Consider the following 14,162-nt stretch of genomic DNA (forward strand, 5'->3'; position numbering starts at 1 on the left):
GTAAACACTCAAGGATGAATGACGGAAGCCTGAAATATCCAGCCAAATTAAACCTGACAGCTCTGAATGTAAAATCATTATTGTAGGCTTACCATAGTGAATCGGGGTAAGATTTGGTAGGATATTTCAGGCTTCTTTCATTCGTCCTTGCGTATTTGAGTCATGTCAGTAAATAAGCAATGACAAATAAATGAAGCCTAAAGTTTCTCGGCAAATCAACCCGACCGCTCTGAAATCATTATTGTAGGCTTACTGTAGTGAATCGGGGTAAGATCTGGTGGGAAATTGAATGCTTCCGTCATTCGTACATGCATATTTACTCCATTTCTGTAAACGTGCAAGTACAATGACAAAAGCCTTAAATTTCCAGCCAAATGAAACCCAACAGTTCTAAATGTAAAATTATTATTGTAGGCTTACCATAGTGAATCGGGGTAAGATTTGGCAGGATATTTCAGACTTCCGTTGTTCGTCCATGCATGTTTACACCTTGTCCGGAATCACGCAAGGATGTATAATAGAAGCCTGAAATGTTCTGGCAAGTCAAACCCAACAGCTCTGAATGTGAAATCATTATTGTAGGCTTGCTGTAGTGAATCGGGGAAAAGATTGGTTGGAAAGTTTCAGGCTTCCGTAATTCGTACACTATATTGCCAAAAGTATTCGCTCACCCATCCAAATAATTGAATTCAGGTGTTCCAATCACTTCCATGGCCACAGGTGTATAAAATGAAGCACCTAGGCATGCAGACTGCTTCTGCAAACATTTGTGAAAGAATGGGCCGCTCTCAGGAGCTCAGTGAATTCCAGCGTGGTACTGTGATAGGATGCCACCTGTGCAACAAGTCCAGTTGTGAAATTTCCTCGCTACTAAATATTCCACATTCAACTGTCAGTGGTATTATAACAAAGTGGAAGCGATTGGGAATAACAGCAACTCAGCCACGAAGTGGTAGGCCACGTAAAATGACAGAGCGGGGTCAGCGGATGCTGAGGCGCATAGTGCGCAGAGGTCGCCAAATTTCTGCAGAGTCAATCGCTACAGACCTCCAAAGTTCAAATGGCCTTCAGATTAGCTCAAGAACAGTGCATAGAGAGCTTCATGGAATGGGTTTCCATGGCCGAGCAGCTGCATTCAAGCCATACATCACCAAGTACAATGCAAAGCATCGGATGCAGTGGTGTAAAGCACGCCGCCACTGGACTCTAGAGCAGTGGAGACGCGTTCTCTGGAGTGACGAATCACGCTTCTCCATCTGGCAATCTGATGGACGAGTCTGGGTTTGCCGGTTGCCAGGAGAACGGTACTTGTCTGACTGCATTGTGCCAACTGTGAAGTTTGGTGGAGGGGGAATTATGGTGTGGGGTTGTTTTTCAGGAGCTGGGCTTGGCCCCTTAGTTCCAGTGAAAGGAACTCTGAATGCTTCAGCATACCAAGAGATTTTGGACAATTCCATGCTCCCAACTTTGTGGGAACAGTTTGGGGATGGCCCCTTCCTGTTCCAACATGACTGCGCACCAGTGCACAAAGCAAGGTCCATAAAGACATGGATGAGCGAGTTTGGTGTGGAAGAACTTGACTGGCCTGCACAGAGACCTGACCTCAACCCGATAGAGCACCTTTGGGATGAATTAGAGCGAAGACTGCGAGCCAGGCCTTCTCGTCCAACATCAGTGTCTGACCTCACAAATGCGCTTCTGGAAGAATGGTCAAAAATTCCCATAAACACACTCCTAAACCTTGTGGAAAACCTTCCCAGAAGAGTTGAAGCTGTTATAGCTGCAAAGGGTGGGCCGACGTCATATTAAACCCTATGGATTAAGAATGAGATGTCACTTAAGTTCATATGCGTCTAAAGGCAGATGAGCGAATACTTTTGGCAATATAGTGTACATGCATATTTACGCTATGTACATAAACATGCAAGAACGTATGATGGAAGTCTGAAATTTCCCCCCAAATCAAACTCTACAGCTTTGAATGTAAAATCATTATTGTAGGCTTACCATAGAGAATGGGGTAAGGCTAGAATGTGCTTTTGAACACTGTGTTTATGTACTAGCTCAATAATGGTGTTATATTCATTTCTAACAAAAAAATCAAATGGGAAATCCGTAGTGTACCTCTTAAACATGTTAAAACATATTCATTGGAGCTGAGAGTACTACACTCTTATTGATAGCTGGAAGCCTAATTAGATTAGCTGTAATATTTAATTAACAAACATGCACAGGGCGGGGGATGAGTAGAGATTTGTTAATGATGGATGTTCTGAACCTTTTTATGGTGTGTTTATTTCCTTTTAGGCATCCTCAATGCTGCGGGCATCGGTGGCACCTCAGTAAGTCCTTTAAAGCATTTTGGATTGTGTACCTTGTGTGACTGGTTTGCTTTATTTTGTGATAGTGGGATAGACCCCATGAAATGGCTTGATAGGTGCCGTTTTTTCTCTTGTTTTGACATTTACAACTCAAACAGGAAGACTGGGTCGGGACATATTGAAGTTTAATAATAATAATAATAATAATAATAATAATACGTTTGTTTTATATAGCACCTTTCTTGAACCCAAGGTCGCTTTACATGAGAGCAAATACATGAAATACAGCAAATGGACAGATAGTTCATTTAAGTTCATTTATAGGCAGTTTGATAATGTTTTTTAACATGGCATGAATTCATAGTAAATGAAGAATTGATATCTGTAATTAATTGGATTCACTTACTATTAAAGCAATTATTAGTTAATATATAGGTCGTAAGAGATTCTCTAATTGCTCAAACGCAACTTTAGCATGTTCCATCCTATTAAGCTTTATGAGCAGACTTGTTCTCATTATTGCCAATTAAAATGACTGTTTAATTCAGTTTCACCAGTGGACCTACTATAAATCTTTCATTAAATTTAATCAGATTCTAGAAGGAAAGTCCAACAATCCCACTCTGAAAACAGCCAGCACGTCAAAATGGTCACATGACAGTGATGAAATGGCAAAAAAAATAAAAAAAGAAATTGGAAAGAGCATGTAATGTTATATTATTGACTTTAAATTATATTTTGCCAATTCAGTGCCTATTAAACTTCATTGGTGAAAATTTACTTACTATGCTGCTGAAGTGTACAAGCGACATTGTTACGCCTAACATGTTACTTTTCTCAGCGCTGGGCCGGATGGAACAATAACAGTAGTTTGCGGTTACTGAATAGGGCATTTTATATAATAATTTTCCAGAGATTGCAGGGGCGGATTTGTATCTCAGGTACCAATCCTTGTAGTAAAATGATTCAAGCACAGTATTTAATGTACAAATGTCTGCAGTATTAAAAAAAAACATCCTAAGATTTGAATGCTGATCAACGAAGAATTCAGCTTTCAGGATTCAGGCCAGGAGGCGCACCCTTCAGGAAGACACATTTGTCTCTCATAGAAAATAAGATTTAGCCAAATCACCACTTTGATGACAAGTTTCAATGAGCAAAATTAGATATTCAGTACATCAACAACTTTTATTACTTCAAGGAAAATGCAAATATTTCAGTTTGCAAGGAATAAAAAATAGGACCTGATCAAATATTATTATTATTTGTATTTTTTTTATCCCCAATTTGGAATGCCCAATTCCCAATGCGCTCTAAGTCCTCGTGGTGGCGTAGTGACTCGCCTCAATCTGGGTGGTGGAGGACGAATCTCAGTTGCCTCCACATCTGAGACCGTTACCGCGGAGACGTAGCACGTGTGGAGGCTTCACGCTATTCTCTGCGGCATCCACGCACAACTCACCACGTGCCCCACCGAGAGCATACCACATTATAGCGACCACGAAAAGGTTACCCCATGTGACCCTACCATCCCTAGCAACCGGGCCAATTTCAGTCACTCAGCATGCCCTGGATTCGAACTTGCAACTCCAGGGTTGGTAGACAGCGTCTTTACTTGCTGAGCTATCCAGGCTCCCTAGTAAGTGCTTTATTATTTATTAAAACATTAATATACACATTAATTAGGCAGAAATGTATATCCAATTCATTACATATTTAATATCTTTATTAACTATGAATTTATGCTTTCTTAATGTTCTCAAACTCTTCTTTACCACTGATTTACATCAACTAAAATGCATCAGTTAGGTATGATTAACAAGTTGTTTACTAAGGATAAAAAAAAAAAAAAAACATTATCAAATTGCCAATATATTAACTTATTAAACAATAATATATAATTTGCTAAAGTGAAAAGAAACAAATAACATACTATTTATATGTAGCTTATTAATGTATTAATAATGTATGAACAATAATTTATAAATGATCAATTAACTATAAACTAATTCTTTACAAATACTTTATACCGTGTAGTTATTAAAAAGTGTTACCAAGGTTGTTTTAATAGCCAATAGCCTTTACCCAACAGCCGTAAACCATGATTTGTTACTTGCTATTACTGTTGTTAGAGGCAGGTGGTATTAAGGCTAGGGAAATTAATTTAATCGGACCAAAATCTGTACACACCTGTGTGAAAATATAATATAATCAATATTTTTGGCCCATTTTCCCAGAATAGAAAGACTGTAAATTTGACATGCATACAGTATACCTGCTAAAAGATCATTTTGTCAAATTTAAGGAGTATAATAGCATATAGATGACCTAATAACTAACAGACTAATGAACTAAAAGCCACAGAACTTGAAATGTTTATCTCCAGGAAGATAACTAGGAGCAGCACATGATCTGGTTCATCTTGTAAAGTCTGATAATTCCAAACTAATTTTGTAAATGAGATTAGACTGAAAGATTGATTGAATGCTTTGAAGGAGATCTCATGTGCTGATTCATCATGAAATCATTCCTCAGGAGACCCAAAGATGTGCCTTTGCTACCTCCTCTGGACTATGAAAAGCTGAAGAAGGACTTAGTGAATGGATCGGATAGACTAAAGGCTTTGTTGCTCCAGGCTTTACGCTGGGTAAATAAGAACAGAAATGATGTTCAAGTAAATTAAGTAAAGCTTAAAACATCAGCACAATTGGTGATATATTGAAATTTCACTTCTGATGTTCCAACTAACATTGCTTCTTATAAGATTTTACAGTCCCTTTCAAAAATGCACCATGGTAGTCATAGTGTCCACCAAAATGGCCTATCAACAACAGTTATTGATACTACAATAAAACAAATTGGTTTTAAACAGCACTGGCACTACTTCTGAGATGCCGTTCCAGCCTGATCTCATGATATTACATAGTTCATTACACATATCGCGGCAGTTCCAAAGTGAAATTACCACTCTGTGGCACTAAAAGCATGTTAAATGTTCTGCTGAACCGATGAGATTTTTAAGATCAATGCTCTATCGAGTTTTGAATCAACAAAACGACATCCGTACCCTTAAACCCTAAACCTAAGCTATAGTGTCATAAAATGCAAACGTGTGATGAAAAATGCAATTGCTGAGGCAACCACGTCAATTTGTGGTGCTTCTAGGACACTTTCGACTCACTTGTCGACTTGCGTGTTCTTCAGGAATCGTACCCTGATCCTTTGCATGGCAACGGCAACGCACAACGCGTCAGTTGAACAACCTTCAAACTGTGGGTGGAAACTGTGGTAACCATTGTAAAGTTTTGGAAGGGATATGACAACGATAATTTTATTTGGATGATTTACCACCACCAAATTGTTGAATACAACAATTGCATGTGGGTTTTCTTGTCTTGTCTGCAGAGGTTGACTCGATCTCTTCATGGTGAGCAAAGAGACACAGTACTTCAGGCTTTCCTTAGCAACGATCTTCTGGAGCGCTACAGTACCAGACAGGTGCATTATGAGCTCTTACAAACCCTGTTTCACATTTATGGAATAACCTGCAAATTTTGAATTGGGGCTGGACGATATTTTGAATATTTACAATGTATTTGTGATGTATATTCAGTATTGCGCTTTTTTCTTTAGACTAGTTTCGCAATTGTTTCTTGCCTCTCAACTCAGGAGTGTGTTTAAGACAATAATATTTCTGTTTTAAACACTTTAGTAGCAAAAGTGTCTACTTATACTACTAAGAATTGCTAGGTTTGATTCATTTCTGTGAATCAGTTCATAGACTCTGTTTCAGTGAATTGATTCAGCATCACTCGAAACTGCTCTCTTCGTGGGATGTTCCATATATATAAATTAGGAATGTCCATCGATTAAATTTTAAATCGTATTAATTACATGATATGCCAATTAATTGCAAATATCAGTATATGCCAAGAAAGTCCCCTAAATTGTATAATTACATGATTAAAATAATAATATTTAAAGAATTGTAAATATACAGTTGTGCTCAAAAGTTTGCATACCCTTGGAGAATTGGTCATATTTGTACCATTTTTAAAGAAAACACGAGTGAGCAGGCAAAACACATTTCTTTTATTTCTTATGGGATTCATACTGTAGGTTATAACAGAATGGCACAATCATAAAACAAAACATGACAACAAAGAAAAAAACGAGTCTGCATACCCTTAGTTCTTAATACTGTGTATTGCCCCCTTTAGCATCAATAACAGCGTGCATTCTTTTGTAATAGTTGTCTATGAGGCCCCAAATTCTTGCAGGTGGTATAGCTGCCCATTCGTCTTGGCAAAATGCCTCCAGGTCATGCAAAGTCTTTGGTCGTCTTGCATGAACCGCACGTTTGATATCTCCCCAGAGTGGCTCGATGATATTAAGGTCAGGAGACTGTGATGACCACTCCAGAACCTTCACCTTTTTCTGCTGTAACCACTGGAGGTTCAACTTGCCCTTGTGCTTAGGGTCATTGTCGTGCTGGAAAGTCCAAGAGCATCCCATGGGCAGCTTTCATGCAGAAGAATATAAATTGTCTGCCAGTATTTTCTGATAACATGCTGCATTCATCTTGCCATCAATTTTCACAAGATTCCCCGTGCCTTTAGAGCTCACACACCCCCAAAACATCAGTGAGCCACCACCATGCTTCACAGTGGGGATGGTATTCTTTTCACTATAGGCCTTGTTGACCCCTCTCCAAACATAGTGCTTATGTTTGTGACCATAAAGCTCTATTTTGGTCTTGTCACTCCAAATTACAGTGTGCCAGAAGCTGTGAGGCGTGTCAAGGTGTTGTCGGGCATACTGTAACCGGGCTTTTTTGTGGCATTGGCGCAGTAAAGGCTTCTTTCTGGCAACTCGACCATGCAGCACATTTTTGTTCAAGTATCGTCATATTGTGCTCCTTGAAACAACCACACCATCTTTTTACAGAGCAGCTTGTATTTCTCCTGAGGTTACCTGTAGGTTTTTCTTTGTATCCCAAACAATTCTTCTGGCAGTTGTGGCTGAAATCTTTCTTGGTCTACCTGACCTTGCCTTGGTATCAAGAGATCCCCGAATTTTCCACTTCTTAATAAGTGATTGAACAGTACTGACTGGCATTTTCAAGGCTTTGGATATCTTTTTATATCCTTTTCCATCTTTATTAAGTTCCATTACCTTGCTACGCAGGTCTTTTGACAGTTCTTTTCTGCTCCCCATGGCTCAGTATCTAGCCTGCTCAGTGCATCCACGTGAGAGATACAAACTCATTGACTATTTATACACGGACACTAATTGCAATTTTAAAAGCCACAGGTGTGGGAAATTAACCTTTAATTGCCATTTAAACCTGTGTGTGTCACCTTGTGTGTCTGTAACAAGGCCAAACATTCAAGGGTATGTAACCTTTTGATCAGGGCCATTTTGGTGATTTCGGTTATCATTATGATTTAAAAAAGAGCCAAACAACTGTTATAATAAATGGCTTCATATGATCACTGTCCTTAAATAAAAGACAGTTTTTTTTTGCATGATCAGTCATATTTTCAAAATCAATGCAAAATTTCACAATTTCTACCAGGGTATGCAAACTTTTGAGCACAACTTTATTATATAAATATAATAATTAGATAATTAAAATACATTGCATTTTTGTGACATGTGTAAAGCACTGATTAGGTAATACAAAAAGTGTCTTTAGAAGGCAATACATTATTGTTTATTTCCATATCATTCAACGTAAGCCTACAACGTTGGCTTACAGTCCACATCAGTCCATCAGTTGGACGCCTTTGGAGTGTCTCAATTAGGTTGTGTCGTGTTATAAACCCAGAATTTTTAGTATGCCGTTTCAAGTTAAACGTAGTTTGAAATTAAAAAAACATGTGTCAAGACCCCTGCATTTGGAGCTGTGTTTGAATGCAAAAACATGATCTCATTGCTGGAGTTGTGCTTACTGCCCCCTGCTGACTTAGACTTGTTAAAACATGAAGGTGAACATTCCTTATTACAGTCCTAGGGCATTATTTATTGCGTTATTCTTTTTTTTTTTATATATATATATAAATAATTGCACTGAAGGGGGGCCTGGGTAGCTCAGTGGTAAAATACGCTGGCTACCCTGGAGTTCGCTAGTTCGAATCCCAGGGCGTGCTGAGTGACTCCAGCCAGGTCTCCTAAGCAACCAAATTGGCCCGGTTGCTAGGGAGTGTAGAGTCACATGGGGTAATCTCCTCGTGGTCGCTATAATGTAGTTCGTTCTCGGTGGGGCACGTGGTGAGTTGATCGTGGTTGCCGCGGTGGGTGGCGTGAAGCCTACACACATTTTATGTCTCCGTGGCAACGCGCTCAACAAGCCACGTGATCAGATACACGGGTTGACGGTCTCAGACGCGGAGGCAACTGGGATTGGATCTCCGCCACCCGGACTGAGGCGACTCACTACGCGACCACGAGGACTTAGAGCGCAATGGGAATTGGGCATTTCAAATTGGGAGAAAAAGGGGAAAAATCAAAAAACAAAAAAACAAAAATCGCACTGAATACACGGTAAATTGACAGCCTTTGTGTTTGTATGAAAGTGTTAAAGGATAAGTTCACCCAAAAATGAAAATTCAGTCATTGTTTACTCACCACTGTTTTCTTATAACCCTATATAATGTTCTTTCTTTTTCTTAACACGAAGGGAGAAATTGTGAAAAAAAAAAAAAAAAAAAAAAAAATTTGCTCTGTGATGTCATACAATGGCAGTTTATGGTGACTAATTCTTCAAAAGAATGCAAAAGTATAATTCAGATGTCTAATAAATTATTCTATGAGACTCATGATTGTTATGAAAGCATACGAAAAGGTTTGGTGAGAAAAAAAACTGAAATCTAATGTATTATTTAGTGAAAATGTTCACTGACCGTTGATCTCCTGTGCAAGTTCATGATAGGGCACGAGAGCAACAGTTCATGCAGACCCCCTAGCAACAATGGGGCAAACAATGTTTGTTTATCTAAAAACAGGTCCTCCACAGCAATAGCGACAACAGAACATAACACAGCTGCACACAAAACAGAGAACAGAACTTACTAAACATGTCTGAAAAGTTTGTAGTCGAAGAACTGATGTATTTCTATGCCCATTTTTATTTTATTTAGTACTCGAAAATCAAACAGAAACATAGAGGAGGCTACAGGCAGCCACAATCACACCGTGTCCTAACCTGATGGCAAACGCCGAGTTTTTAACCAGTAGTGACGAACAACGGTACATTCTATCGATCACCTGTTTTCTATTTTCGGCAACATGCGGGTAACTCTGTCCACTGTAAACTGGCACCGGTCCAAAAACTTTCAAAAAAATAAGGCTGGGCATAGAAATGCATCAATTCTTCGACTATAAACCCTGCAGACATGTTTAGTAAGTTCTGTTCTCTGTTTTGTGTGCAGCTGTGTTCTGTTTTCGCTATTGCTGTGAAGGACCTGTTTTTAGATAAACAAACAAGTTTTCGCTTGAATGCCCCATTGTTGCTAGGGGGTCTGCATGAACTGTTGCTCTCATGCCTTGTTTTGAAGCTTGAAGAAGTAATCATTATAAACTGCCATTGTATGACATCACTGAACACAATTTTTTTTTTTTCACAATTATTCCCTTTGCGTTAAGAAAAAAGAAAGAATGTCATACAGAGTTATAACAACACAGGGGGGAGTAAACAATGACTGAATTTTCATCTCTTTTAGACAAGTTTTTATAGTGTCTCTGATTTAAACTTCAAAGCAAGAATGGCATTAGTGTTAGTAAATACAATTAAATTATGTGAATCAGTTCAAAGTCTCTGTTTCTGCGAATTTATTCAAAACTCAAATGCAATGATTCATTTGCGTCATCACAAAACAAATGCTCAGATGGCATTTCACGTGTACCAAAATTTAGAAAAAAATATATTTAGGTAAATAATGCTGTTTATTACTGTGTATTGTAATAATGGTCATTGAGTGGTTCCTTTAGTGAAAAACAGTGGAAAACATGCCTTGGTTATTTTTAAATAGATTTTTATTGTAGTTTACTTCTAACCTTTGACCCTTTTGAATCTAATTGCCTACAATTACTGATTGGTTGAAATGATGGTTCCTCTGATTAAAAAAACAAAACAAACAAACAAACAAAGAAAAACCCTATTAATCTATTTCAGAGCAAATACATACATATCAATATATTGAATATCGTCAAAGGCTGAAAAATATTAACATAATACATTGAGTCACCTGAGCTAATACAAAATTAGTTCCTGGTTTATATTTATCTCAGGTATTTCTAAGGAATCTGAATAATAAGTATCAGATTTCAGCATCCTGAGTCACCCTAGCATTCCCTTTCCATAATTACCAGTTTTGTGTAATTGTTTAGGGCACACATGTCAGATAATTACACATGTTGTATCTAACCACTCAGTCTTTGTTAAGTAAGAAAGACTATATTAGGTTTCCATCATCTAAGAATACACTTAGAACGCAGAATAAAACTTAAGTATTGTGAAATTGGACAACAACTATACTCGGAGGCACGAAAACCAGCCGAGTCATTTGATTCCAAACTGCTTTTTTTATTTAACAGAAAACTGTCCTTCATCTGATAAAATCCAAGAATGAGATTGTCAGACAGTATATGGCACGACTCATCAGCACCTTTGCCTCTTTGTGTGGCGGTAAGTAAAAATGCAAACAGAAAATAGGAACGCAAACACTGTGAGTATCCCTTTACTCTGGATCACATGTCTGTCTTTGTGTAACGGTGATATTAAATCTTAAATTATTGTATGCCTAAACATTTATGACGATTATGAGGGCAACCAACTAAAGCTAGGTGCACACTGCATGATTTTATGAGACACATTTCGGCAGTCTTTGATTGCTTAGTGTGACATGCTCACTGACTGCAAATTAATTGCCTTTGCAATGAATTTTAGCCTCTGGCGAAGTTCTGAAAGTGTCAGAAATTAGGGTTAGGTTAGGATTAGGGTCAAGGTTAAGTGTGTGACTGCTCCTACACCAGCCACCTAATGCAGAACCAATTGGAGCACAGTAATCGATGTCAGTGTTATCAATTGTGACCGATGTCTTAACTCCTGTCTGACATAATAGATTGCTGATGGCATACAGTCTGCCTTGGCATCTCACTAGTTTATATCATAAAATCTGACGAGCAACAATCGTAAAGACCAGAAAAAAAAATCATTGCTGCAGAGCAAGTATGGAGACTTGCTACTGCTAGAACATACACAGACATACTGAGCTAAACATGTGGACGTGCTGCTGCTGCTGCATAATTAGAAAAACACAAGACATGCTGCATTAATCATGTATGACATGCTGCTTAACAATTAGGCATAAATGCAATCCCCATGTAGCTGATCTAGACCGGTGGTGCTGGGGAGGAGGAGGGTTTCAGAGAAAACTCTTGCTGCAGTGAAGCTAGCTTACTTACAAACTAAGCCAACTTAAATGTTTGGCAAAGAGAGAGTACACAAGTTGATTGGTTACCCAACTAAACATCAAGGACCTGTCAGCTTGACATATCACATGCAAGGTGATTGGCTAACTGACAACAAGTTTAAAGAACGGCATTCAGAGTTTCATGCCTAAATTTAGTCATATAATCACATCTAATTTCATGATTTTCTTTTTTTCTTTTTTGTATTTAACACCTTAACACATTCGGTTCCTTTTTAAGCAAGTCCAAAAGGGAGAATTATGGTAATCTGGGACATTTTTTTTTTTTTTTTTTTTTTTACTTTCAAATTCTGCAATTTACTCGAATTGTCACTTCAGGCCAACAGTTGAGACCTCCACCACTTAAAACCACAGTTAGAATATAATGTTATACATAGATAATGTTAACATAGACTTAGCATAGACTAACATAAAGCTTAGGTGTCCCACAATACCCTAATTAACCCTATAATATGAGTTAATAGGAACACATTTGTGGTTTGGTGTCATTAAAGGGATGTTTGCACCTTACAGATTGAGCTAAAGGGGTACATCAGACAATAAAGGTTGAGAAAAACTGATATAACACATTCTTCTTGTATAGGGCGGATGTACCTGTCTCAGATCCCCTCTCTACTGAGGTTTCTGCTCGACTGTCTGAAGGCTGAAGAGAAAGAGTCTGTAACTCGAGAAAACGTACTGGCGGCACTGCAGAAACTCAGCCTCAGGTACGACATTTGGGCCTGACCCGCACCTAGTTCAAAAACATACTACAGTATTAATGTTGTTAATAAATCCTACAGACTGTAATAGTGGGTTTTTAAGTTGTTTGTCACATTTATTTTTAAGGTGTTCACACTGACAGTGATTTGCAGTGACAAAGCAACCAAAGTCATTAATTTCGAGACATGTAAAAATGCCAAAGATTACATTTTGTGTCTTGTCTAGACGAGCACAACAGTCTTCTATGATCAGAGATGGTCTGATTGGCTGGTTGGTCAAAGAGCTCCGCGACTCTGACTGTCTGTCTGACTACACGCTAGAATATGCCATCTCCCTTCTCATGAACCTCTGCCTGCGCACTCAAGGTAACAGCTACGTTACCACACTACATACTAACTATTTAATTATTAATACATATATCAAGGAAATACATTTTAAAGGTAGTAATTTTATTGTTTATCACCCTTTGTTTAATTATTTGCCCACCCTTTGCACTAAGCACATTCCATGAAAAAATATTGAAAGGAGATTCTTAGCCTTCAGAATATGTCCCACCTCAGGAAGTCAAATAAAAAATTATATGGGTTGTTTTATTTGTTTAATTTACACTGAGCCAAAACATTATGACCACTCACAGGTGAAGCGAATAACATTGATCATCTCCTAACAAGGCCACATGTCAAGGTCTGGGTAGATTAGATGGTAAGCAAACAGTCAGTTCTTGTTGTCAATGTGTTGAATGCAGGAGAAATGAGCAGGAGTAAAGACCTGAACGAATTTGACAAGGGCCAAATTGTTATGGCCAGACGACTGGCTCAGAGCATCTCTGAAATGCCAAGTACCTTCCGACAGCGGTCCGAGGAGGGACAAGCCACAAACTGGCAACGGGGTGTTGGGTGCCCAAGGTTCATCGATGCGTGAGGGCAACGAAGGTTATCCCGTCTGGTCCGAACCTACAGAAGGTCTACTGTGGCACAAGTCACAGAAAATTGTAATGATGATTACTGGAGGAATGTGTCACAACACACAGCGCATAACACCCTGCTGCGTATGTGGCTTGCGGAGCCGCAGACCGGTCAGAGTGCCCATGATGACCCCTGTCCACCATCAAAAGCATCTAATGCATCAGAACTGGACCTTGGAGCAGTGGAAGAAGGTCGCCAGGTCCGATGAGTCCTGTTTTCTATTGCATCATGTGGACGGCGGTGTACGTGTGCTCCGTTTACCTGGGGAAGTGATAGCACCAGGATGCACTGTGGGAAGATGACAAACCGGTGGAAGGAGTGTGATGCTCTAGGCAATGTTCTTCTGGGAAACCCTGGGTCCAGCTATTCATGTGGACGTCAGATTGACACATGCCACCTACCTAAACATCATTGCAGACCAGGTGCACCTCTTAATGGCAATGGTATTCCCTGATAGCAGTGGCCTCTTTCAGCAGGATAATGTGCCCTGCCACACTGCACACATTGTTCAGGAATGGTTTGAGGAACATAATGAAGAGTTCAAGGTGTTGCCCTGGCCTCCAAATATCCAAGCTCTCAATCCAATTGAGCATCTGTGGGATGTGCTGGACCAACAGGTCAGATCCATGGCGGCTCCACCTTGCAACTTACAGGACTTGAAGGATCTGCTGCTAATGTCT

At 39.1% G+C, this 14,162-nt stretch overlaps 1 protein-coding gene across 3 annotated transcripts in view; it reads left to right on the forward strand.

The window, feature by feature from the left end:
- Positions 1–14,162, forward strand: part of LOC127438135 (lisH domain-containing protein ARMC9-like) — an 84,453-nt gene that overhangs the window by 18,306 nt on the left and 51,985 nt on the right. For all 3 annotated transcript variants that reach the window (XM_051693463.1, XM_051693461.1, XM_051693462.1), the window contains exons 10-15: positions 2,308–2,342; positions 4,857–4,968; positions 5,727–5,819; positions 10,920–11,010; positions 12,399–12,522; positions 12,743–12,882. In XM_051693463.1, coding sequence (XP_051549423.1) covers positions 2,308–2,342; positions 4,857–4,968; positions 5,727–5,819; positions 10,920–11,010; positions 12,399–12,522; positions 12,743–12,882 — 595 coding nt within the window. The remainder of the gene's footprint in view (positions 1–2,307; positions 2,343–4,856; positions 4,969–5,726; positions 5,820–10,919; positions 11,011–12,398; positions 12,523–12,742; positions 12,883–14,162) is intronic.

Source organism: Myxocyprinus asiaticus, chromosome 49 (genome assembly GCF_019703515.2).
Source record: "Myxocyprinus asiaticus isolate MX2 ecotype Aquarium Trade chromosome 49, UBuf_Myxa_2, whole genome shotgun sequence".
In the NCBI taxonomy this organism is placed as follows: Eukaryota; Metazoa; Chordata; class Actinopteri; order Cypriniformes; family Catostomidae; genus Myxocyprinus; species Myxocyprinus asiaticus.